Source organism: Equus caballus, chromosome 10 (assembly GCF_041296265.1).
Source record: "Equus caballus isolate H_3958 breed thoroughbred chromosome 10, TB-T2T, whole genome shotgun sequence".
Lineage (NCBI taxonomy): Eukaryota > Metazoa > Chordata > Mammalia > Perissodactyla > Equidae > Equus > Equus caballus.
Window position 1 is genome coordinate 8,429,562 of NC_091693.1, and position 27,790 is coordinate 8,457,351.

Sequence of the window (27,790 nt, forward strand, 5' to 3'; positions counted from 1 at the left end):
TGTCTGATATTCTGGCTCATTAATTCATTCTTCTGTAGTCATCCTATCTATTGTACTTTTTATTTCAACTATTATATTTTTCTTAATATTTCTACTTATTTTTGGGGGAGGAGTGAGGAAGATTGGCCTCCAGCCAATATCTGTTGCCAATCTTCCTCTTTTTGCTTGAGGAAGATTGTCCCTGAGCTAACGTCCATGCCAGTCCTCCTCCACTTTGCATGTGGGTTGCCGCCACAGCATGGCCCAATGAGAAGTGTGCATGTCCATGCCCAGGATCCAAACCGGTGAAGCCTGGGCCACTGAAGTGGAGTGCATGAACTTAACCACTAGGCTACCGAGCCGGCCCTGATATTTCTACTTCTTTATGACTTCTGGTACTTGTTAAAAACTACAAATATCGTCCCTTCTCTTAGAGGATATGCATTACAAATGTTTTAAGTTCTTAGTTCATCTGAACCAATAATTCTTCTTCAATTGCTGTATCTTGTTCAGTTTATCTATTATAGTAACTATACTTACTAGATGTTTAGTTACTTTGGCCTGTGAGCTGATGTTTCCGTGGAGTAATAACTATTTTACCTAATAAGGTGTGCTGAGAAAGACCCCAAACCAGGCACTTGTTTAAAGAAAGGAGGAGATGAACCCCTGGGTTTGGAATGCTAAGTACCATACAGCCACTGACTACACTCTGATTTTCAGCCGTTCCTTCCAGTCAAGGACCCCTTTAAACTCTTAGAAAGCAGCAATTTCCTTAAGTAATCAACCATCCTTGAGGGGCTGGAATGAAAGTGGGTGAATGCATGCTTGATGGTAGCTGACTAATGACATTTTCATGCCCTGAAATTTCCCCAGTGATAGAGAGCTGCTTGGATTGTTGCTGTGGATTTCTGTGGCAATGGGGCAAGCAATGATAATCCCAAAGTATGTGGGCAAGAAGCAACAGCAGAATTTACAGCTTTCCTAATCTCTTCCCTTACTTCACCATACAAAGGCCTCTGCCCCATGTTGCCTCTCTCTCCACTCCCATTTCTCCCACAGAAACAGATCAATCTCAGGATTGTGTTTTGCTTTTGCTGTTATTCCTCAGATCTTGTTTTACTTTCACTTCTGTAGAGTCTTGAGAATTGATTTTTTGAGAAGGACCTAGCAGCCCGTGCAAGCTCACCATTTGTCAGGAATTGGAACTGTCCTAAAGAAAGAGCCCCACCCCTTTACCATTCCACCGCGGGCAGGAGTGGTATTTCGTTTTGCTATTTTTGTCAATCACCTCAAATAGCCAAGGACTCCCAGGTCATCCTTAATCCCTCAGACTTTTACTCACTTGACTCACATGTACAGCCCCCTTTTGGACTCCATTTTCCACCCTTGCCCAATTCTAGAAACCCTGTGCTGTCTGGAACTTACACCGTTATCAACAAAATTCCCCATGCCCTCAACAATTTCTCTCAATGTTTCCCGCTGGCTCTAACTGAAACCTGGCTCTTCCCTGAAGATTCCGCTTCCACTGCATCCTTCCTCCTGTGGTGGCTGTCTTCTTTTCACATCCATCATACCAGTGGGCCTTGGGGAATGCGGGGACTGTCTCTCTTGCTCCTCATTTCTGCTTCCAAATGATTTTCTAAAATTGTTCTACTTTCTGAAAAGGCCCAGCTTTGACTCTTAAGATATCAGATTCTACCACCTATTGCTACTCCTATATTCTAAAGATTTTAGTCTCTGGTCGACTGTCACTCTCTTCAGTACTATTTCTGTGATTTTAATATACATGATATTTCCAATAGCCTTTTCTTTCAGTTCTCTGACCTCCTATTCTCCTGTGTTTTTGTCATCCATCTTACCTCAGCCACTCATTCCCAGATAAATATTTAGATATGAACATTATCAATAACTGCAATGCCTCTATCAACTGAATTTCAACCACACAACTCTGAACATCATCTCCATCTTTCTAGCTCACTCACTCTGAAACCCTCCTAACTCCAAAAATCCTTGAATCCCACCTAGATCTACAAGCCATTGAATTTTACAACTTCTTCACTGTCCTTCATCCCCTGTCCCCCTCACTTCTCTGTTTAAATCATGGCCCATTATTAGAACCCTTGTCTTTTATTGCTTACTTTACATTTTGTCTGGTTAAAACCACAGATAAACATAGCTAGAGAAAAACACATAACCATAAAGATGTAGTAAAATTATATGCTTGGTGCATAACCAATTAATTTTACACAGTTTGTATCTCTCACTAAATACATAGGAAAAGTTTGGCCACAATGTCTGACTAAAAGGAGTTATTATATCTGACCTTAAATACCTAATTATTCAAAAAAGTCAGTCATATTTTGAAACACGTACACATTTATCAAGGAACTATCATACTCTGCTTCACCAAAAAAACTTGAATTCTTTTAGCCATATGCTAAATTGCATAATTACAAATTAAGTCAGTAAAACCTTGCTGTAAGTAGAGTCCAAAACTTCAATTACATAAAATGCAGGTTTTAGCTATTGGGAGCTTAATGAAATATGGCATATTTAGTTGGCATGTACTATCTCAAAGAGCACAAAATAGAGCTGGTAAAACACTGTACTGAGAGAGTCCCAAATGATCAGGAATGTGTCACTTTTTCACCTCTTTACCCACAAAAAGAAACACTTTTTAGACTATTCTCCTTGAAAAGGTGGCTGAGTAGAATGCCAATTGTTACATCTAATGCTTCCTTACTGGACATATTAAGGTGGGCTTTTGTCATGAGAAAAATCATATTTATCTTGTTTTATAACTAGAGAATGAATAAACTAATTACATCAAATCTATATTATTTTAATCTTGAGTGTTTTACTAATCTATCTTACAAAATGTTCTGTAATTTATTTCTCGTTTTTTGTAAAATTCTTAAGAACACATTATTGGAATGAAAAATGAAGTTACTTTCCTTATTAGAAAGTATGATTTGGCTGATTGGCTTAAAAATGAGAATTTACTTTGCTCCAAGATACCTGGGGAATGCTTTCCACCAAGTGAACGTGGCAAGTCTGAAACGCCAAGATTTTGAAGAAAATATTTTTAAAATATACGGCAAAAGCATTTTAATCCAAAAATATTATATTGATAAAAACATGATATAATCAACAATATTTCAGTGTTCCCAAGCCTTTCAAAGTATACTAGGCTAAACTGGGTGCCTCTAAGAGAAACAATAACATGGCATAATTAATAGTCACTTGATAATTATTGATTAAAGCTTTTGGTGTATTTCTCAGAAACTGAGAAAAAAGATGACTGGATAACTAATCCTTTTGCAAGTCTGGTGCCTTCCAATTTTTTGCTCACAACAAAATTAAGGACAACTTACTTGAGTAATCCACTGATTATTAAAAGTATTTTTAATCTTAGAGCACTAAGTGGTTATTTTGTATATATCCAGGAAGGAGTTGAAAAAAAATTGAGTAATGTTATAATAACAAATCCTTTTTATTTTTATTTATATGAACATGGTTTCTGGGTGCTTTCAACTATTAAAACCAAAAACACAGGATTGGAATTAATGCTGAATTATCTAGCATTTTAGCAATAAGATATATTCATTTACTAATACATGAACTATATGAAAATAGCCCCATTCTTTTTTTGGGGGGGGTGAGGAAGATTGGCCCTGAGCTAACATCTGTTGCCAATCTTCCTCTTTTTGCTTGAGGAAGATTATTCCTGAGCTAATAATGTCTGTGCCAATCTTCCTCTATTTTTTGTATGTGGGATGCCACCACAGCATGGCTTGATGAGTGGTGTGTATAGGTCCGCACCCAGGATCTGAACCTGCAAACTCCAGGCCACCAAAGCACAGCGTGCAAACTTAACCACTATGCCACCAGGCCAGCCTTTTTTTTTTTTAAAGAGATGTATATTCAAAAAATGACATTAAAGTAATTTTAATAAAAATTTATACTACTTTATTTTGACCTATTCATTATGTTCACAGAAAACTTTTAAAGTTTCAGTTTATATACATTTTTATTGCATAGAATTATGCTATAATGATCAATAAATAAGACTTTCAAGCATAAAAATATAGTATGATAAAATTTTGTGAGAAAAGAGGACTACAAATATGATTAAAGAAAGAAAGGAATATAAAACTTGTTAAAGAGCTTATTCATGTACATGTCTGATGGTATCCAATCATTAAGTATTTAGACTCCACTGGGATATTTATTTATTTATTTATTTTTTTAAGATTTTATTTTTTCCTTTTTCTCCCCAAAGCCCCCTGGTACATAGTTGTGTATTCTTCGTTGTGGGTTCCTCTAGTTGTGGCATGTGGGACGCTGCCTCAGCGTGATCTGACGAGCAGTGCCATGTCCGCGCCCAGGATTCGAACTGACGAAACACTGGGCCGCCTGCAGCGGAGCACGCGAACTTAACCACTCGGCCACGGGGCCAGCCCCTCCACTGGGATATTTAAAGTAGTGATTTACTACTTTAAAATGAAACATTAACATTATGGTGGAAATTAGAAACTTGGCATCTGTTTAAGACCATGATGAAATATTTATACATTAAAAAATTTACAAGGTATAAATAGCTCTTTAAAATCTTAGAAGACACATTAGCTAAAAATGTTAGAAGGCTCCTAAGTCATAGTCTCAGAGTGGAATTGATGAGTCTCAGTGTATCGTTTTGTTTGTTTGTTTGTTTGCTGAGGAAGATTCTCCCTGAGCTAACACCTGTGTCAGTCTTCCTGTTTTGTATGTGTGTTCCTGCCATGGCATTGCCACCGAGTCGTGTTAGGTCCATGCCTGGACGCTGAACCCAGGCCACTGAAGCAGAGCGTGTCAAACTTAACCACTAGGCCATGGGGCCCACCCCTATTGTATGTTTTAAAGAAATGCTTCCCTCAAGTACTCTTAAAATGTTAATGTAATTTTGAAAACCAGTTCCTTAGTCACAGTAGCTACACCTCAAGTGCTGAATGGCCATGAGTGATTATCGGCTACTATAAATGACGGGGCAGATACAGAACATTTACATCACTGCAGAAATTTCTATTGGACAAATGCTGTTACAGGCATTCTATATTTTCTTTAGATTTAGAATTTTGGTTTTAGGACTTTTGTGTAAGTAAAGTTTAAAAGCCATTATCCCAATACCACAGTGTGCATAGTTTATTATTTCCCCATTTTTGTGATGTCACCTTTATCATATGCAAAGGTCCTAAATTACATGGTTGTTTCTGGGCTCTCTATTCTGTTTTGCCTGTTACTATACCAATAACACAGGGTTTTAATTATTCTAGCATTACAATAAATTTTGATATCTGTTAGGGGGTGTCTCCCTACCTGTTATTTAAATTTTTTTTTCTGTTATTTGTAGACATTTTGCTATAAATTTTTAAATCAGTATGTCAAGCTGATGGAGTTGTAATTGAAGCTGCAATGAATTTACAAATTAACTTGTAGGAAAACTGATACCTTTAAAATATTGTCTATTCCTTTATTACCCAGATTTCTTCTGTCTTTCAATGATGTTTTATAATTTTCTGCACATATTTTAATTAGATTTACTCATACACATTTTTAAGTTTTGTTTTAGATTACATTTTTAGTTTGATATCGTTGGCATAATGAAATGCTATCGAGTTTTGTATGTTAACTATCTCTTATTGGGAGGTTCTCTATTGGGTTTTTTCTATATATGCATATCATTTGCACATGATGACAATATGAATGCCTAACAATTACAGAATACTGAAATGACACCATGCACTGTTATATGTGATTTGTAGCTATTAACTCATGTAATCCTTTTAAGAGCACTATGAAGTGGGCACTATTATTATCCTCATTTTATACAGAGGTTAAGTAATTTACAAAAAGTCACACTTGAGAGCCAAGATTCAAACCATGATCTTAACCTTTCATTTTCAATCTATATTATGCATTTATTTTTCTCATATTTGTTTCATTGACTAGTTCATCTAGATCATCATCCGATTAGTAGAAATGAGATGATGCCTACTCCTTTTCATCCAGTGAATACTTGGAAGAGGTTGTTGGCTGTGACTACTACTGAACAAATAGTAGCAACAGAAGGCATTCACATCTTATTCCTTACATTAATGGTCATGCTTCTAAGTTTCATTGTTAAGAACAATGTTTGCTGTAGTTTTTTGTGGGTACTGGCTTTTCACAACACTGATGGTCTTTTCCCTCAGTGTGAATCTATTTGTTTCATAAATTTTGAGTTTTTACTGAAGGCTTTTTCACTTTCATAGCGTTTTGCTGAAGAATGAATTTTTAGATGAGCTAGAAGATGTGAATTTCTACTGAAGATTTTCTGACACTCGAAGCATTCAAAAGGTTTATACCGACTATGAATTTGTTGATGTCTAATGAAGTGTGAGTTCTGTCTGAAAGCTTTCCCACACTCATCACACTGATAGGGCTTCTCACCTGTATGTGTTCTCGAATGTACAGCAAGGGCTGAAACTCGAGAGAAGGCCTTCCCACATTCATTACACTTACTGTATTTCTCACCTGAATGACCTTTCACATGGACAGTAAGAGATGCTTTTTGAGAAAATGCCTTCCCACATTCATTACATTCAAATGGTTTCTCACCTCTATGACTCCTCATATGCATAATAAGTAATGAACCTTGAGAGAACGCTTTCCCACATTCACCACATTCATAGGGTTTCTCCCCTGTGTGACGTCTCAGATGAAGAGTAAGAGAGGAGATTCGAGAGAAGGCTTTACCACATTCATTACATTCATAAGGTTTCTCTCCAGTGTGAATTTTCTGATGCTCACTGAGATTTTGCTTATGTCTGAAGGCTTTTTCACACTTAGTACATTCATAAGGTTTCTCTCTAGTATGAATTTTTTCATGCTCAGTGAGATTTGATTTGTGACTAAATGCCTTCCCACACTGCTTACATGTATAAGGTTTCTCTCCAGTATGAATTCTCTGGTGTCTGATAAGGTTTGACATCTGAATAAAAGCTTTTCCACATTCACTACATTCAAAAGGTCTCTCTCCAGTATGAATTTTCTTATGTGTAATGAGGTTTTCCTTTTGGCTGAAGGCTTTTCCACAATCATTACATTCATAAGGTTTTTCACCTGTATGATTTCTCATATGTACAGTAAGAGATGATCTTCGGGAGAAGGCTTTCCCACATTCATTACATTCATAAGGTTTCTCACCTGTGTGACTTCTCATATGTATAATAAATACTGAGCACTGAGAGAAGGCTTTTCCACATATATTACATTTATAGGGTTTCTCCCCTGTGTGACTTCTTTTATGTAGAGTAAGAGATGAGATTCGAGAGAAGGCTTTCCCACATTCATTACATTCATGTGGCTTCTCTCCAGTGTGAATTTTCTCATGCTCAATAAGGTTTCGCTTCTGGCTGAATGTTTTTCCACATTCATTACATTCATAGGGTTTCTCTCCAGTATGAATTTTCTCATGTTCAATGAGATTTGATTTCTGGCTGAAAGCTTTCCAGCATGCCTTACATGCATAGGGTTTTTCTCCTGTATGAGTTCGATAGTGTCTAACTAGGTTTGACATGTGAATGAAAGCTTTTCCACAGTCCTTACATTCATAAGGTTTCTCTCCTGTATGAATTTTCTGATGTGAACTGAGGTTTTCCTTCCGGCTAAAGGCTTTTCCACATTCATAACATTCATAAGGTTTCTCTGCAGTATGAACTCTCAGATGTCTGATGAGATCCAACTCCTGAATGAAGCCTTTTCCACACTGAGCACACTTAAAAGGGGCTACTGCAATAGTGGATGACCTATGGCAGGGTTTTCCCGGCTTATTACATTCATGATGTTTCTTTGTGACACAGGTTCTCCCATGATTAAGTAAGTCTAAATTATGTTTCACACTCTTTCCTAAAGAGTCACATTTACAGAGGCATTTCCTTGTATAATTAATGTCTGAGTTCACAGGAGACATTTTTCCAACTTTTTTAACTTCACTGCCTTTCTCCTTAGTCAAGGTTTTCTTAAGTATGGTTGCAACTCCTTTCACAAATCTTTGATGTTCTGTTTCCATTTGCTCACCAACTTCCCAGTCTTCTAAAAAGGAATAAAAAATAACATAAAATTTCCAGCATTATATTATTAATAAAATTTCAGAAATGAATTAATGTGAAGTTGCTTCTCTGCTTTCAGGACTTGTCTCCAAAACAAAAGAAATCCCAAGTGCAAATATTCCACATCACCTTGTTTTCAGAAGGAAAACTTCTTAGAAGACTTAAGAGTAGAAAAAGTAACATTTATTAGTATAAAGATTTTTGAGTGCTTTTAATGTGACTTTGCACTTTGCAGAAATCAGGGAAATAAACATCAAAAAGTGACAAATGATAAGATGAAAATGTGATGTAGGATGACTGCAAAAAAAGTAGAATGATCAGGTGGATCATCAAAAAATAAGTCATGCAGTTAAAAATGAGAGATTGAAGAACAGGCACAAAAAAATTATTAAAAATTTTATTAAAAAACCAAAGGGGTAAATAAATGGAGGGATACCATGTTCATGAATGGAGGGCATAATAAAGATATCCACCATCCTCTGATTTGTAGATTTAATGCAATCTCAATCTAATTCTCAACAGTTTTTTTTGTGGAACTAGATAAGTGATTCTAAAATTTATATGGAAACACTAAGGACACAGAAGAGCCAAAACAATTTTGAAGAAGAAAAACAAAGTGGAAGGACTTGCTCTACTATAGATCAACACTTATTAAATCAGTTTACTAGTGGCACAAGATAGACAATTAGAATGATGGAAATGAAGAGAGCACCAGAAATAGATTCACATGTGTACAGGTACTTGACTCATGAGAAAGGTGGCACACTAGAGTAGTAGGAAAAGAATGGTCTTCTCAATAAACTGTGCTGCATTATCTGGATATCCACGTGGAACCAAGGGAACTTGATACCTGTCTCACACCATATGGAAAAACTGATTCCATGTAGACTGCAAACCTAAATTCTGAAGGCAAAACAGTAAACCTTTTAGAATATCAGAGAATATCTTCATGAGCTTGGGTTAGGGAAATAATTTTTAAACAGGATACTATTAACCTTCAAATAAACGATTTACAAAACGCACTACATTAAACTTAAGAAGATCTGTTCATCACAAAATGCCATTAGGAAACAGAGAAAGCAAGCTATCAAATGGAAAAAGATTTGTGCAGCACATGCAACCCACAAAACACTCTGGATCCAGAATATAAAAAGGTTCTTTTTCAACTTAACAGAAACAAACAAACAATTCAGTAGAAAAATAAGTAAAAGCCTTGGATTAACAATTCACAAAATGGAAAAGTCGTATGTAGTAAACATATGAAAAGGTGTTTGAGCTCAGAGAAAGAAGCAAATTAAAGCTACAATGAGATACCACTCCTCTATTCAACAGAATGGCTAAAAATAAAAAGATCAATAATAGCAAATGTTGGCAAGTCTGTGGAGCAACACTTCACACTTCCAGTGAGAATATACCAGAACAAACATTTTGGAAAATGGTCTGGCATTATCAAACTAAAGTTGAAAACACACATAACCTATTATATCATAATTATACTACTAAGAATATAACTGACAGAAATACAGGCACATCTGCATCAGGAGGTATGTACAAGGATGTTCATAGCAGCATTATTTATAACAGCTACAAACTGGAAAAAACTAAAATTTCCATCAATAGAATGGATAAATAAGTTGTGGTATAGTCATGCAAAGGAAAACTATTCAGCAATAAAAATGAATAAACTACAGTTACATACAGCAGCATGAACAAATCATGCAATTATAATATTGAGCAAATGGAGTGAAGCATAGACTCTATATAAATTCCTAAAACTAAACCATAATCTTTAGGAATGCATAGGTTATAAAACTAGGAAGAAATAAGGAGAGTGATTACCATAAAAGTCAGGACACTTCTATTTAGGATGAAAGGTAGGGACAGAGATTGCAAGGCATCAGTGAAGGGCTTCTGGGGAGCTGGCAATGTTCTATTTCTTCACCAGGGTACTGACTACATGGATGTCTACTTAATAATAATTTGTTAAGTTATACATTTATGTTTGATGCTTTTTTGATGTGTTTGTTACATTTCACAATATAAATGGTAGAAAAAAATGCAGAAGGGTAGAAAGGCTGGAATTGGGCTGGCAGGAAGGCAGCAACTTTTAGAACAAAACGGGGGTCGCGTGGGAGAGTTTTTAAAGTATGATGATAAGCAATGCGAGATATGCCTGTGGCTCTAAATTTATGATTCTGAAGCATTTCACAATGGGTGAAAAGAGCTAAACGAGAAAGAAATGAAAAATGAACCTACGTGTCAAAGAGTTTTGGTAAGACTGTAGTATTTTAAAAGACTGAATACATAAGCAGATAACTAGATGAAAGCAGGTGGAGGTAAAGAATGAGAATGCAAGCAAAAGGGAAAATAATCAAGAAAACCAGGTTGTAAAGGAAATGGGAAGATTCAGCATCCAGAATATAAGTAAGGTTAATCCTCTCAACTTCAATAAAAAGAGAGCCCTGATGTATAAGAAATATCTAGAAGTGCCATGTAGGTATCTGAGGAAGTTATATCAACTGCCACTTGAAAGACTAGGACCTTTAAGAAAACCACACTGGAAAATGTTTCAGAGGTGTTCTCTAAACAACTGTCACGTGACTGCACCATTCACACGTGCCTCACTGACTCACCTGAACGTCTTCTTAACGTTCCTTCCTCTACAGCCCATGGCTCTTCTTCCTGCTCCAACTTGAAAATGATGTCTGGTTTGGTGAATTGATAGCCTGTTTATGAGAAGATACATGACTTGGGTATTAATGTGAGGGAGAAAGTATCATCTCAGAATTTAGGCTGAATATGGGAAGCCACAGGGCTTCTGACGAATGAGGAAGGTGTGGTTTCCAGAGAGGCATAAAGAAATTTCCTGTGAAATGCAACATGGCTGGAATATATACTATCATGTGAACAAAGGAAATAAGATCTTTTAATGTGACAACTCAGGGCTATACCCCCCATCCCATTTAAAGGCCTCTCATAGTTCAGAAATGGAGAATCTGATTTTCACAGAGATTGTCCTTACCTACTATTAATAGGTTGCTATAGTTCTCCAGCATCACATCCCTGTACAAATTCCTCTGAGCAGGTTTCAGTTGTTGCCATTCCTCCTGAGTAAAGTCAATAGCCACATCCTTGAATGTTACTGTTTCCTGTAACAATACATTCCTCATCAATTTGAGAATACTGGGTGACATGTGAAAGCATTCAGGGGTCAGAATTCATAAAAAGCTACAACAGATGCCTAATATTTATCTAGTTTTATTTTGTATTCTAGAAGAGAACAAGTCACATAGGATATTTTCTCGAAGTACAGGTTTACTCGTTGCTTCAGCCTCCTTAAAGGTCCATTATCAGCTATATGCGAGAGAGAAGATCCTATACTGGGAAATAACAGAGATGGAACTCAGGAGGAGATGGCTTTGTGAGTCACCAGGACAGGGAATATGGCAAAGGGTGCTGAGGGGAGAAGGTGATAAGAAGAGGTAAGAATGAAATTTTGGACCTGTAAAATTCCAGCTTTCTACAGAACAACCAGGTAAAGAGATCCATCTGGCTGTTAAATATGTTAATCAAGAGCTCAAGCAAGGACTAGAAAGGGAATGATCAATTTGATAATCACTAGTCTATAACTGGTAGCTGCAGCCACTGCAGTGGGATGTGATCATTCACTGAGGCTATGCTGAACAGCATGAAAAGGGGGGCACCAAATGAATTCTAGAAACGACCACCACTTAAGAAGCAGACAAAGGAAAGGCATTCATTAATGGAAAATTGTTTTTAAGCTGTCAGAGGATCTTAATTAGCATCATGAGAAAATAATATAATGAAGCTAAGGAAAATATTTTAGATTTCTTAAAAAAAGTCATGAAGACCATATTTTAACTTCCCCTCTCATAAAACTAACAAACCAACAAAAAATGAAAAACGTAACTTCCAAAAGAATGTAGAATAAAAAAAAATCTTCCTCTTGTAATGGAAATAAGAAAGTGAGGCATCCACATATCCCATACTTGGAGGACTTTGTTACAAAAATACTACAAATGGGATGAGACAGAAAGAAATCACCAAGACGTAAGTCATCAGTACCGTTTCTGAGAAAGAAATGAGGCAGACATCAAGTGAATATTAAATGGTACCAATCACTGCTCTAAGCAACTCACACGGAACAACTCACTGATTCTCAAAAACCACCATCTAAGGAGTTAGCCTCATCTTTGGGTGATAAAACTGAGGCAAAGACAGTTTAAGTAACTTGCTCATGGTCACAGAAAGTGGTGGAGCCACGACTGAAACCTGTCTTTTTACCTCTGAAGTCTGTGCACTTAACCTCTATATTATCAGAGGTAACTAATGAGGACACATGGACAAAATAATTGTTTGCTTGTTTTCTCCCCAGGATGTGGAGAATGAAGTAAGTAAAGGAAGGGAAATGAGGCTGTAAAGAAAGAACTAGCTGATATATTTCAGTGTAAGTATTAACCAATGGAGAATGGTTCCAGAAGACACAGGAAAGATGGGATCAAGAACAGAAAAGACAATATCTTTGAGTGGAGACACACCTCACTTTTTGAGACCAGAGTAAAGAAGGTACGACGAGAGCGACGAGAGCTCTGGATCACCAGTTCAAAAAGATGCCAAAGCATTTTACTTTACTTTATGTCCATTAAAATATTTTATTTTCTTCTGAGACATTAATGAGCTTTTTAATGAAAGGCAGCATAAACTATGTAATGAATTTTCTTAATTTTATGTCCTAATTTCTTTTTCCCATGAAGATCAGATTCAAATTTGAAGCTCAATTCTTTTTTTTTTTAGATTGGCACCTGAGCTAACAACTGTTGCCAATCTTCTTTTTTTTCTTTCCTGCTTTTTCTCCCCAAGTCCCCCCAGTACATAGTTGTATATTTTAGCTGTGGGTCCTTCTGGTTGTGACATGTGGGACGATGCCTCAGTGTGGGCCAACAAGTGGTGCCACATCCACACCCAGGATCCGAACCAGCGAAACCCTGGGCCACCAAAGTGGAGCGCGCGAACATAAGCACTCAGCCATGGGGCTGGCCTGAAGATCAATGCTAAATTAACCAATTTCTCTATATTCTAATTGTAATTTTCTCCTAGTCTTAACCATTTATATTTTTTGCTGACTGATTTTTATCCATTTAGGGTTTTTCATCTTATTGTTGGGATTATTGTGACCTACTTTATCTGCAGTGCAGAATAAGACAATAAAAGAAACATATCATTTAAAACTCACTTGGGACTTGGTCATTTCTTCTTCTTCCTGGGAGAGAGTAGAATCTGGAAATGGCCAAGCTGGGGGATGGGTGGAAAAGAAGCCATGAAAAATCAGGCTTGCTTAGTAGCTCTAGACAAGGCAGGCAAGAAATCTCCAGGTAAATAAGGTCAATCACCTTGTGGGGGGAACAATCTTAAGACCCATCAAAAAGCCAAGAATAATCATACTGTTTGGAGGCATCAATATGTACAAGCACAACTGACAAAAGCCTACAGAACTTCGATATGAACTTTTAAAATTATTTTAAGAGTAGAAGTATAATTCCCAAGCTATTTTTTAAAGACACTCCATACTTTTGTTTTTTTATCTACCTATCCAATCTCAAACTTACAGAAAAGTTGAAAGTATAGTACAAGGAACTTTTTATCCCCTGAACCATTTGAGAGTAAATTGCTTACCTAATGCCACATCACCTCTGAATACGCTGTCTATTTCCTACAAACAAGGACATGTCCCTACATAACCACAATACAATTACCAAAATCAAGAAATTAACATTAATACATTACTACCATCTATATCAGATCCCATTCAAGTTTTGCCAATTGTGCCAATAATGTCCTTTGTACTAAAGGATCCAGTTCAGAATCACACATCATGTTCATATGTCTTGTCTCTTTAATCTCCTTTAGTCTGAAACAGTTTCTCAGTCTTGCCCCGACTTTCATAATCTTGACAGTTTTGATGATTACAAGCCAGTCTCTGGAGAATGTCCCTCCAATTTGGTTTTCTTTGATGTTGCCTCATGATCACTGATTCTCAAAAACCACCATCTAAGGAGTTAGCCTTATCTTTGGGTGATAAAACTGAGGCACTGACAGTTTAAGTAACTTGCTCATGGTCACAGAAAGTGGTGGAGCCACGACTGAAACCTGTCTTTTTGCATTTTGGAAGGAATGCCACAGAAGTGAGGATGCCTTCTTCTCAGGGCATATCAGGAGGCACAGGATGACAGCTTGTCCCATTACTGGTGATATTCTTTTTGATCAATTAATAAGGTGTACCTGCCAGCCTTCTCCACTGTAAAATTACTTTTTTTCCCTTTGTAATTAGTAAGGATTTTATAGAGGGGAGTATTCTGAGACCATATAAACATCCCATTCTTCATCACATTTTCAATTTATTAATTTATATCAGTATGGACTTGTGATTTCCTATTTCATTCAAAGCCTATAATCTACTACTGTTATTATTTATATTATTGTTCACTTTGTGCAAGATTTGACAAGTGAGAACTCCTTCTATCTGGCTTCTATGGACCTTTTAACAAGTCCCTATCATTCTTTGGGCATGTCCTTACTTTCACGTACAAGATGTTCCAGGTTCATCTTGTATTTGCCCTGCCCCAACACTGGAATCAATCATTTCTTCAAGGAGCCCTGGTTCCTAATAGTAGGGGGAATGGTGTTTAGAGGCCATGATCTGGGTGCTAGCGTTTTCACTGCTATCAAGCGTCACTGCTTCCAGGCCCTCTCAGTGGACAAAGCTTATGAACATAAATAAACAGACACATACATTGCATACACACATTTATATCTATATTTATTTTTATATCTATGTATATATAATGAAAAGTCTAAGTTCACACTAATACTTCAAATTCTAATCTAAAACCATTGAGTTCATTCTAGTTTTGTCCATTTTCATATGTGTAACTCCCTTTTCGACTCAAATAAATAACATCAGAAATGAAAGAAGAGAAATCACAAGGGACACCACAGAAATACAAATGATTACAAGAGAATACTATGAAAAACTATATGGCAACAAACTGGACAACCTAGAAGAAATGGATAAATTCTTAGACTCTTACAACCTCCCACAACTCAATCAAGAAGAAACAGAGAATCAGAATAGAACAATCACAAGTAAAGAGATTGAGACTGTAATCAAAAACTTCCCCAAAATAAAAGTCCAGGACCAGACGGCTTCTCTGGGGAATTCTACCAAATGTTCAAAGAAGATTTAATATCTATCCTTCTCAAAACTATTCCAGAAAATTGAGGAAGATGGAACACTTCCTAACACATTCTATGAGGCCAACATCACCCTGATCCCAAAACCAGACAAGGACAACTCAAAGAAGGAAACCTACAGGCCAATATCACTGATGAACATAGATGCAAAAATCCTCAACAAAATACTGGCAAACCAAATACAGCAATACATTAAAAAGATCACACACCATGATCCAGTGGGATTTATACCAGGGACACGGGGAGAGTTCAACATCCTCAAGTCAATCAACATGATATACCACATCAACAAAATGAGGAACAAAAACCACATGATCATCTCAATAGACACAGAGAAAGCATTCAACAAGATCCAACATCCATTCATGGTAAAAACCCTCAATAAAAGGGGTATGGAAAGAAATTACCTCAACATAATAAAGGCCATATATGAGAAACCCACAGCCAACATCACACTCAATGTGGAAAAACTGAAAGCCATCCCTCTGAGAACAGAAACAAGACAAGGGTGTCCAGTCTCACCACTCTTATTCAGCATAGTACTGGAGGTTTTGGCCAGAGCAATTAGGCAGGAAAAAGAAAGAAAAGGAATCCAAATAGGCAATGAAGAAGTGAAACTCTCGCTGTTTGCAGCCAACATGATCTTATTTATGGAAAACGCTAAAAAAAATCTATCGGAAAGTTACTAGAAATAATCAACAATTACAGCAAAGTTGCAGGGTACAGAATCAACTTACATAGATCAGTAGCATTTCTATACTCTAATAATGAACTAACAGAAAGAGAACTCAAGAACACAATACCATTCACAATCACAACAAAAAGAATAAAATATCTTGGAATAAATTTAACCAAGGAAGTGAAAGACCTATACAATGAAAACTATAAGACTTTCCTGAAAGAAATTGATGATGACATAAAGAGATGGAAAGACATTCCATGCACATGGATTGGAAGAATAAACATAGTTAAAATGTCCATACTACCCAAACCAATCTACAGATTCAATGCAATTCCAATGACATTCTTCACAGAAATAGAACAAAGAATCCTAAAATTTATATGGAGCAACAAAAGACCCTGCGTTGCTAAAGCAATCCTGAGAAAGAAGAACAAAGCTGGGGGCATCACAATCCCTGACTTCAAAATACACTACAAAGCTATCGCAATCAAAACAGCATGGTACTGGTACAAAAACAGGCACACAGATCAATGGAACAGAATTGAAAGCCCAGAAATAAAACCACACATCTATGGACAGTTACTCTTTGACAAAGGAGCTGAGAACACACAATGGAGAAAAGAAAGTCTCTTCAACAAATGGTGTTGGGAAAACTGGAAAGCCATATGTAAAAGTATGAAAATAGACCATTCTTTTATGCCATTCACAAAAATAAACTCAAAATGGATCAAAGACTTAAAGGTAAGACCTGAAACCATAAGGCTTCTAGAAGAAAATATAGGCAATATACTCTGACATCAGTCTTAAAAGGATCTTTTCCAATACCATGTCTTCTCACACAAGGGAAACAATAGAAAGAATAAACAAATGGGACTTCATCAGACTAAAGAGCTTCTATAAGGCAAGGGAAAACAGGATTGAAACAAAAAGACAACCCACCAACTGGGAAAAAATATTTGCAAATCATATATCCGACAAAGGGTTAATCTCCATAACATATAAAGAACTCACACAACTCAACAACAAAAAATCAAACAACCCAATCAAAAAATGGGCAGGGAATATGAACAGACATTTCTCCAAAGAAGATATATGGATGGCCAATAGGGACATGAAAACATGCTCATCATCACTTATCATCAAGGAAATGCAAATCAAAACTACACTAATATATCACCTTATGTCACCGTTGGAATGGCTAAAATAACCAAAACAAAAAATAACAAATGTTGGAGAGGTTGTGGAGAAAAAGGAACCCTCATACACTACTGGTAGGAATGCAAACTGGTGCAGCCACTAAGGAAAACAGTATGGAGATTTCTCAAAAAATTAAAAATAGAAATACCTGGGGCTGACCCCGTGGCCGAGTGGTTAAGTTCGCGCACTCCGCTGCAGGCAGCCCAGTGTTTGTTGGTTCGAATCCTGGGTGCGGACATGGCACGGCTCATCAAACCACGCTGAGGCAGCGTCCCACATGCCACAACTAGAAGGACCCACAACAAAGAATATACAACTATGTACCAGGGGGCTTTGGGGAGAAAAAGGAAAAAATAAAATCTTTAAAAAAAAATAGAAATACCATATGACCCAGCCATCCCACTACTGGGTATCTACCAAAGAACTTGAAATCAGCAATTCCAAAAGTCCCATGCACCCCTATGTTCATTGCAGCATTATTTACAATAGCCAAGATGTGAAAGCAACCTAAGTGCCCATCAACAGATGACTGGATAAAGAAGATGTGGTGTACACACACACACACACACACACACACACACACACACACACACACAAATGGAATACTACTAAGCCATAAAAAAGGATAAAATTGTCCCATTGACAACAACATGGACGGACCTTGAGGGAATTATGTTAAGTTAAATAAGCCAGATAGAGAAAGACAATCTCTGTATGACTCCACTCATATGAGGAATTTAAATAAGTAGACAAAGAGAAGAGATTAGTGGTTACCAGGGGAAAGGGGGGTTGAGGGGCGGGCAAAAAGGGTGAAGTGGTGCACCTACAACATGACTGACAAAAAAATTAACGTACAACTGAAATTTCACAAGGTTGTAAACTATCATAATCTCAATAAAATTTTTTTATAAAAAGGTAAGGAAGTACTCAAAGACAAACGCGGACAGGAGCCAGTCTAAGAGGCCAAATTGGGACAATTTGAGCAACATAAAGAATGATGATAATAATGGGCTAAAATACTTTGTTCCTTGTACTAAAATACTTTGAATGGAAAAAAAAAAAAAATATGAGCCACAGTGATACTCAGAAAAAACAGTGGCGAGGGAAAAGAGGGGGAAGGCAAAGCTTTTCTATACAAAAGAAGGAATGATAAAATTTTAAATCACCATTTTAACCCCTAATTTAATAACTTATTGAGGCAAAGAGCATCAGTGGATGCTAAAGCCATTAGGTAAATGGTTATATATAAAATGGTCTCAAAACATCCCTATTAGATTACCTCTTGACTTACAAAATCAAAGGGTAACTTTTACCATGGAGAAATCAGGTGCACACATTACTTGAACCAAAGTGATCAAATTTAGTATCATCAATAATGGATCAAATTTAAATTATGTCCTCCTCGATATGATAGAATAGGAAGACTACACCACCGCTCATAGTGTTCTCACCAAATATATTTAAACTTAACCTAATCATGACAAAACAAACAAACACAGAATGGTAGACATTCTGTAAGACAGACATTCTAGACTCTTCAACTCTTCAAAAATGGCATCATGAAACACAAAAAAGGCAAGGGGAATGCTGCTCCACATTAAAGAAACTAAAAAGATATGTCCTCTCTTCAGGGAACAGCAAGATGGCTGACATCTGTAAACCAGGAGGGGGCTCTCACCAGGAACCAAATCTGCCCACACCTAGATCTTGGACTTCCCAGCCTCCAGAACTGTGAGAAATAAAGATTTGTTGTTGTTGTTTTAAAAAAGAGACAGCCCATCCAATGCAATGTGTGACTTTGACTTGGATTGTGGATCAATTTTTAAAAAGGACATACAGAACATTTAGGGAACAACTGGGGCAATTTAAATATGGATTATATGTTAGATGATATCATGAATCACTGTTGAATTTCTTATGTGTATTCATGATATTGAGGTTCTACAGGAGAACAACCTTGTTGTTGGTTTTTTTTTTTTTTTTTTTGAGCAAGATTAGCCCTGAGCTAACTACTGCCGATCCTCCTCTTTTTGCTGAGGAAGCCTGGCCCTGAGCTAACATCCGTGCCCATCTTCCTCTACTTTATATGTGGGATGCCTACCACAGCATGGTGTGCAAAGCGGTGCCATGTCCACACCCAGGATCTGAACCCGCGAACCCCAGGCCACCAAGAAGTGGAACGTGCGCATTTAAGCACTGCACCACAGGGCCGCCCTGAGAACAACCTTGTTGTTAGAGACGCATGTTGAAATATTTAGTGGTGAAGTATATGATGTCTACAGCTTACTCATAAATGTTGAGCAAAAAACATACAAAAATATGTAAATAGATGTAGACAGATTAAGCAATGGTACAAAATGTTCAAAACTGGTGAATCTAGGTGAACTATATGCACTGTACATATTATACTATTCTTTTAGTTTTCCTGTGGCTTTAAAATTTTTCAAAATAAAATCTTAGGAAACAATAATTATAAAAATGCCAGAGGGCCTCAAATACTTTCACAGCATCACTGATTAAATGCCTGAGTCGCATGTAACTGGTATAAACCCAATCTATTGGAAAAAGGTCAAAATCATTTGCCAGCATCAAAAAAGACTCTCAAAGAAAATGATCCAGTGCCAGGAAAGAGAATACGCTTACCAGTGCTGTTCATGGGGAGCCACAACCATGGGGGCGAGTCCAGTTGCCGGGCTGAAGAGATAACTAATTCTTAGAAGTCTGCAAGGTCAAAATGGGTCATAAGGACATAAATCTGACACAGCCAGCTGATAGGCAAACAAGGCACCTGACACCTATGAACGATTATTGCCCAAGTATTCCTTTCTCTCTGCAGTCTTCCTAAGGGGCATGCTTTCTGGATTTTGCCTCCTTCCAAAGCATCTAGGTCCCTTGGCTCACTGTCTTCCTCCAAAATCTTCAACGTCTCCGTTTTCTTTTGAATTTTAAAATTAAAATTTAAATGCATGAGTAACATGTTTTCCTTGTAAAGAAAAAAAAGAGACCGATTTTAAAGAAAGTATAGGCAGTTTTATCAGATTCACAAAGAAGTACTTTAACCCAACATTGTTAAGACCACTAGAAATACATTCACATTATATCCACACATATGACTATAACAAGAAGCCCATCCCATGGAATCTATTCATCTCAGGTTAACAATTCCTGTTTTCCACTTTTAAACTCTTGCAAGCAGTCATCACAATGACTCAAGAGCCAAAAGAGATAATCCAGAATCAAACAGATATGGCTTAAGATCAATGCATGCTGTCTAACTTGAAACCAGAATGTGTCACCTCTTAAAAAAACCAATCTACATCTCTCATGTACACTCCAACAAAATTCCTGCTCCACTTGGACACTTTGACCCACTCTATGTCAGTGCAATCTGACCATCTTTATTTCACACAGCTATACTGGATCAGGCACACAGCTTCCTTCCCTCAACAATCCTGGTCACCAAACTTGCTACTCCAGTCACATCACTGGGAAGAGATCAAAGTATTTGGTATATGGTCCTGAATGTCAAAACAAGTTTTATTAATTTTCTTCCCCCTGTAGGAGTGGTGTAATTACAACTCTGTCTCCTCTGTCCTGGAAGTTCAAACGTCTGTGATTATTTGGGAAAAAAAAGAACATGAGGTCTTAAAGGAAGACAAGGTCAGGCTTATCGACAAACCAGAGAGCCTTAAGTTCCTTTCTCTCTGTGAGTCAAGGTTTGCTCATCAGAAAATGGGGACAAGGGTTTGACTTAGAATTCAGGAAATCTGACTAATGCTGGACTCTACTAAAATTCACTCTTCTTATGTATAAAGTTATTTTATTAATTTATTAGTCGATAGCCTTTCAACCTTTCCCAATAATGTCTCCCTAACAGCAGAAAAGAATGGATGCCTACTTTGGGGGAGAGCTGTGGCAGACGAAAAAGCAGTTACTTTGGGACTGGCTTTGAAATCATCTTTCTTAAAAACACACAAACAAAACTATGTTGATTTTACATACTTCTCCATAATACATGTATTTGATCCAATAGAAAAATCATGTGTAAATTTGCCAGATAAATCGGTAACCTTTCCCAGATCATCAAATTAGTATCCAAGGAAAAAAACTTGACCATCCATCGTTTTTTTTCAGTCACACGCATGCCGTTTTGCTATTGGAACTTCTACAGACGCTGAAATACAGGCACGAGAAGAACACATTTATATAACACAAACCATCACCAGTCACGAAACCACACTGAATTATGAACACAAAACAAACCACAACAGCAGAGCGCCCTTACTCTGTCAGACAATCCCATACAGTTATAAAATGTCATTACCATGCAGCTTCAATACGAATCACCTCACACCCATCAGCACGCAGAATCACACACAGGCAGAAATACAACCACACACCCGGCCAGTGAGGGACTCCCAGGCCGCCCAACATCTCGCGTCGTCTCGCACACATTTACACACACCAAAGGGCCTGGCAAAGCACAGAGGGGGTCTCCTGCCAGCCCGAAGCTCCGGATGGTCGCCGCCCTAGCTCCAGCTCCTCCCCTGCACCTGCCGGCGAGTGCCACCTTCTCGAGATGCCTTAGGACCCAGGCACGACTCGCTGCTCCCTGTCTCAGGCCCCAGCCGCTCCAGCGGAGCGCACCCGACGCCTGCGCACTGAGCTCAGGCGAGCACTCCCAGAAACCTCCGGGGCGCGGCTGCTGGGGCGAGCCGGGTCTGGCGCCCGGTCCACGAACCCCGCCGAGGGTTAGCAGCCTGCGTCTCCCAGCGTCCTGGGCAGCCGGCCACGGCCTCCGCGGCGTTGGACTACATTTCCCAGGGTCCACCGCGTGCCGAGCGCCGCTTCATTTCCGTTTGTTCGCGCGATGTGGGGGGCTCGCGAGGGGAGAGGGCTGCGTCTGTGAAAGAGCTTGGCTCGGCTGTTGCGGGGCGGGCGAACCGAAAGCGGGCTTGGAGTCCGGGCGCCGGATCCTGGACCCTGCAGCGCACCTTCGGTCGAGGTGAGGATGTCCGGAATGCTAGGGCGGAAACGCGCAGGGGAAGCGTGTGTGGCCGTGGCTCCTGCGGTTTTGTGTTGTGCGACCGCCTGCCTGGTATTGGTGACTGTGCGCGAATGGGCGTGTGCGACTGTGGCTTTGTGTCTAAGCGTGTGTGTGAGTGTCAGCTGTTTGTGACTCTGAGGGTGTGATAATACTGCTGTGGCCGTGTTTGTGACCGCGTACTTTCCTGAGAATGTGGGTATGTGACAGTGTGATTGCATGTGTACCGCGTGTATGACTGGGCTTTGCTTGTGACTGTGAGGTGTGCGACAGTGCTGTTGTGACAGGGAATGGGATGTTCTTGTGTCTCTGTGAGGTGGTGTATGTGACTGTGTATCGTGTATTGCTGGGGTTTGCCTGTGACTTGAGGTGTTAGGACAGTGTTGCACTGAGTGTTTGTAACTGCTTGTTTCCTTGACCTGGTACTTGGTTGTGTTTTTCTGACTGACTGGATGACTGTGTGTGTGCCATGTGTGTGACTGTAGGAGTGTGTGTGTGCCGTTTTCATGACTGTGTGAAGAAAGTGAAAGCGCTGCTGTGAAGGGGTGTTTTTGGCCTTGTCCCCTGACAGGGCGCTTGGATGTGCTTGAGTGATTGCTTGCTCTGGGTATGATCGGATTTTGTTTAATACTAGGCGGTCTGACAGTGTGGCATGAGCTTGGTGATTCTCACTCTGGCTCTGTGACTGTGGAAATGTGATTGTGTGTGACTTTGTGTGGTCATTTGTATATTTGATAGTCTGTGACCTTATGGGAGTTTAGTGGGGTGCAGGAGTAAAATTGAGTTTTCGTATTTCTGGGGTCCATCCTGGGGCTGAGTCTGCCTACGGATAATGAGTCCCAGTCGCTCTGTCCTCTAAGGACTTGACTTCTTTCTCTTCTGACAGTGACTACCCTCCCCCTCCGTTCACACGTGACCTGTATTGCTTCATGTCTGTATCCATCCTTAGTACACCCTGGGACTGTAGTGGTAGATTCCCTGCTGCTTCCCGGTGCCCTCTCACCTGTAGCCTTAAGGGTATTGGATGCAGAGAAGGAAGGAAGTCAGAAATCTGAGCCCCTGAATGAAGAATATGAGTTATTTCTAAGCCACAGACCTGGTCTTGATATGAGAAGTTCAGAGCTGAGAGGCAGGCCAGTTGGAAATGTAATGGAGGTCCAGGAGTGGGAATACTCGCAGAGAGCATGCTAGAGGAGCCAGTCACACACTTAGAGCCTGTGGTACTCCATTGCAGGGCTCTGTCTCCAGTGAACAGCTTTGAATCCAGAAGGAAATTCTAGCCCAAGACAGCTGTGATCTTGGCCCCCCTTTCTGATGCAGAAAGTGCAGAACTGTTCTGGTTTCCTTCTGACTTTCCTCTGTGTTAAATAAGGGGTAGATGGTGGGGCAGGGGGCAGGGAATGTGTTGTAGTTTAGAGTACACCCTAAGAAAGGCCAAGTATCTCATTCCATTTTCTTTTCCTGAGAGTAGAGCCCAGAGGAGGAAAGAATGGCTGTTACACATTCAAAAGCAAAGCCCAAGGTGAGTAGATGTTTCCTCTTTGTTTCCTGAAATGCCTTGTTTTTTTCACAACATAAGAATGTTTTTCTTTTTGAAATTTCCTAGCTAAGCCTTCTCAAATGATGAAGGGCTAAGGCAGTTTTCTGTAGATTAGGGGCAAGGAATGTGTGCAGTTAATCGTGATAGATGCTTCCCAATGGTGGTTGAATTGAGGAAGAGAATGGATTTGAGATTCATAAGTTTAAGAAAGAGATAATATTGTGTTACTTATGACAGTTTTTTTAACTTTTTGTTAATTTTCAAGTGTACACAAAAGTGTAATGAACCATCATATGTCCAGCTCAAAAGTCATCACTCGCCAGTCTTAGTTCATTTATTTTGCCTTCTGTTTGAAATCCTTTCTAATTTGCGTTTTGATTTCTTCTTTGGCTTATGGGTTATTTAAAAATATGTTATTTAGTTTTCAAATACTTTGAAGATCTTCCAGAGATCTTTCTGTTACTGATTTCTAATTTCTAATTTCATTCCATTGTGTTGAGAATGTACTTTGTATGACCTGAATCCTTTTAAATGTATTGAGATTTGTTTTATGACCCAGAATGTGTGGTCTATTGTAGTAATTGTTTAGTGTGCACTTGAAAAGACTGTATTCTGCTGTTGTTGGGTGGAATGTTCTATAAATGTCAGCTAGGTCAGGTAAGTTGATAGTGTTGTTTAAATCTTCTGAACGCTTACTGATTTTCTGTCTACTTGTTGGATTTATCTCTGTCTCCTCGTAGTTTCTATCTGTGCTTCATGTATTTTGAAGCTCCTGTTATTAGGTATATAAATGTTTTAGATTATATGTCCTAATGGTGAATGGACCCCTTATCATTATGAAATGGTCTTCTTTATCCCTGGTAGTATTCTTTGCTCTGAACATCCACTTTGTCTGATATTTAACGTAGCCACTTGAGTTTGCTTTTCATTAGTGTTAGCATGGTGTATCTTTTTCTATCTTTTTACTTTTAACCTATTTGTGTTCTGATAGTTAAAGTGCATTTCTTGTTGGCAGCATTTAGTTGGATCTTGTGTTTTTATCCAGTTTAACTATACTGTCTTTTAACTGGAGTGTTTATACCATTTATATTTAGTGTGATTATAGATATGATTTGGGTCAAATCCATCTCTTGCTATTTGTTTTATATTTGTCCCATCTATTCTTTATTACCTTTTCCTTCTTTTCTGCCTTCTTTTGAATTGATAGCGTTTGAAAGTAGCAATACCAATATTTTTACTAACCATATGAATGCAGAAAAATAATCAAGACTTCTTGGAGTTCAGTAGGATATAACCCACTAGTGATCTATAATCAAATTACTGGGTTTTTTAAAGCACCTAAAGTAACACCTCACATATAGTTAAGCCACCAATTTGAGAGATATAGTTAGGCTCATTTGTTTCATCTTGCTTTCTACTTTTAGGGATTGTTTTCCCCCCACTTTCATTTAATTTTAAAATGACATAAAGTATTTACATATTTCCAAAATCAAAACTACAGAACAAGGTGAATTCAGAGAAATCTACTATCCATTCCTGTCCCCTCCACCCTGTTTCTTTCTTCCCTCTGTAAATCACTACCTATTTTTCTCTTTGGTTTATCCTTCTATTTTTCTTTTAAATGATATATGCGTGTATGTGTTTGTATGCATATGTATATATTTTTTATTGTCTCCATTCTTAACTAAAAGGGAGTGTTCTGTGTACACAGTTCTACATTTTCCTTTTTTTTTCCCCTCACATGTTTAATGTATCCCAGAGATCATTCCATAGCAGCCTATACAGTTCTTCCATCATTCTTTTTTATAGCTGCATATTCTGTTGTGTGGTGTAATAGTTTATTCCGGCAGTCTCCTATGGGCGGGCATTTTTTTTCAATATTTAGCATTATGTAATGCAGTGATCCATAACTGTGTATATGGTTTCTATTTGTAGAGGTTTATCTTTGGGGCACATTTCTAGAAGTGCCTTACTTTTAATTTATTTTAATGCCTTTGATATAAATTCTGCCTGAATCACAACTCTGAGTAATAATAAAATTGGTATAGTTCCTCATTTTTCCCCCTCCCTATCTTTTTTTCCATTACCCAATTTAAAAAAAGTCTTAGAGTTTATCATCATACTGTTAAATATTCTGTTTTCTCTGAATTTATTGAGAATTTCTTTTTTTTTTTAACCATTACATGTCCTTCTTTTAAATTTCAGGAAGCTATTGTTTTCTTGTTTTCTGATATCAAAGTAGTACATGTTCGTCGGGACAATTTAGAAAATATAAAAAGAAACTGAGAGAAAATAACAGTTACTCAAAAACCCTCCCTTGGAATGAATCACAGTTCATATTTGGAATCTATCCTTCAGGTCTTTTTCTTTTTAACTTATTATTATGGAAAAATTCAAACATACAAAAAACAAAAAAGCGTAGTGTAACGCATCCCCATGTACCCTACCCATCACTCAGCTTCAACAAATATCAATTTATGGCTAAATGTGTTTCATCTATAGCTCCACCACACCCTCCCCCACCAAAGAAAACATGGATTATCTTGAAGTAAATTCCAGATATATAACTTCATCCACAAATATTTTAATATGTGTTTTTAAAAGATAAGAACTTTTTATTTAAAAAACATAACCACATCATCATCATTACTAAAAAGAAAAAAACTGAGTACTCTCTTAATGTCATGGAATAGCCAGTGTTCAAATTTCCCCCATTGTCCATAAATATTTTTTATGGTTTGTTAGAATCAATATTCAAACAATGTCTATTTAGTGTAATAGCATGATATGTTTCTTAAATCTTTCTTTCTCTGTTTCTCTTTTCTTGCAGTTTATCTGTTCCAGAAACAGGGTTTTCTTATAGAGTTACCCATATTCTGGATTTTGTTGATTGCCTATATGTGGTGTCATTTAACATGTTCCCCTAACTCTGTATTTCTTTTTTGTTTTTTTAAGATTTTATTTTTTTTACTTTTTCTCCCCAAAGCCCCCCAGTACATAGTTGTATATTCTTCGTTGTGGGTCCTTCTAGTTGTGGTATGTGGGACGCTGCCTCAGCGTGGTTTGATGAGCAGTGCCATGTCCGCACCCAGGATTCAAACCAATGAAACACTGGGCCGCCTGCAGCGGAGCATGCGAACTTAACCACTTGGCCACAGGGCCAGCCCCATAACCCTGTATTTCTTATAAATTGGAATTTAATTCTAGAGGCTTGATCAGGTTCAGGTTTTTTGTGTTTTTGCTTATTTGCTTTCACTAATCCTTCATACATAATGGTGTGCATGTCTATGAAGTGGTGTATTTGGTTGTTTTCCAAAGTTGTTTTCCAAAGTGGTAATATTTGGTTGTTTTCTTTATGTGATGTCAGTAGCCATTGATCATCTTTACTTGGAATCCATTATTTTATCAGGAGTTACAAAATGGTATTCCAATTCTGTTGATTCTTCTGCATTTATTAGCTGGAATACTTCTGTAAAGGGAGCCATCCTCTCATTAGTGTCTTGGTTACTCTGAAGTACAGCTTATGCAAAAAAAGTAAGATAAAAGCTTGATTTTTCTCTCATTTTTCAGCATCTTCCAAAGATTATTCTCTGTCTTACTTTTAAATTATTATGAACTTGAGGATTTTAAAAATATTTGAACTTGAGGATTTAAATATATTTGATATGTTTCAGTCCATAGCAGTTATTGTTCTTATTAATACTCAAATTGCCCATCCATGGCCAATGGGATCCTCTGTACTGCCTCTGATCTAGCTTCCTTTGGATTCCTTTTGACATGACCCCAGTAGTCTTTGGTACAGTCCAAACTTCCTGGTGTGACAAGAAGTTCTAGGCTCATCTTGTACATTTTCCTAACTCAAACTTGAAATCAGTCACTTCTCTATGGAGCCCTGTTTCCTTTTAGTGGGAAGTGGTTTTAAGAAGGCATAATCAGGATAGTAGGAG

General features: G+C 38.0%; 2 protein-coding genes across 38 annotated transcripts in view; one reads left to right on the forward strand and one right to left on the reverse strand.

Moving 5' to 3' along the window:
• Window positions 1-3,926: 3,926 nt before the first annotated feature.
• On the reverse strand, window positions 3,927-22,084 carry LOC102149977 (zinc finger protein 568). Of its 36 annotated transcripts, none has more exons than XM_070224142.1 (7): window positions 21,725-21,919; window positions 19,903-19,980; window positions 17,408-17,545; window positions 13,363-13,421; window positions 11,131-11,257; window positions 10,742-10,834; window positions 3,927-8,088 (listed from the first exon to the last, which is right to left on the reverse strand). In XM_070224142.1, exons 2-7 carry the CDS (start codon window positions 19,913-19,915, stop codon window positions 6,206-6,208), a joined length of 2,313 nt encoding a protein of 770 aa, XP_070080243.1. In that variant the 5' UTR covers window positions 19,916-19,980; window positions 21,725-21,919; the 3' UTR covers window positions 3,927-6,205. The 36 variants fall into 36 exon arrangements, with proteins under 36 accessions (XP_070080243.1, XP_070080242.1, XP_070080237.1 ...); XM_070224141.1 differs by having other exon boundaries at window positions 3,927-8,091; XM_070224136.1 differs by having other exon boundaries at window positions 3,927-8,091; window positions 17,408-17,590.
• LOC138915037 (zinc finger protein 420) overlaps window positions 22,040-27,790 on the forward strand; it is a 29,724-nt gene continuing 23,973 nt past the window's right edge. The window contains exons 1-2 of one of the 2 annotated variants that reach the window (XM_014733060.3): window positions 22,040-22,264; window positions 23,775-23,825. The gene's annotated coding sequence lies outside the window, so the exon portion shown is untranslated. Of the gene's footprint in view, window positions 22,265-22,337; window positions 22,503-23,774; window positions 23,826-27,790 lie in introns of those variants that run through there. The other variant, XM_023651290.2, reaches the window with a different exon arrangement.

Coding starts and splice junctions, on each gene's coding strand:
- LOC102149977 (XM_070224136.1), bottom strand. Junction 13,422..17,407: donor GGCCACGGGGTCAGCCCCAG/GTATTTCTATTT, acceptor CCCATCCCCCAG/CTTGGCCATTTCCAGATTCT. Junction 10,835..11,130: donor TAGCAACCTATTAATAGTAG/GTAAGGACAATC, acceptor TCTCATAAACAG/GCTATCAATTCACCAAACCA.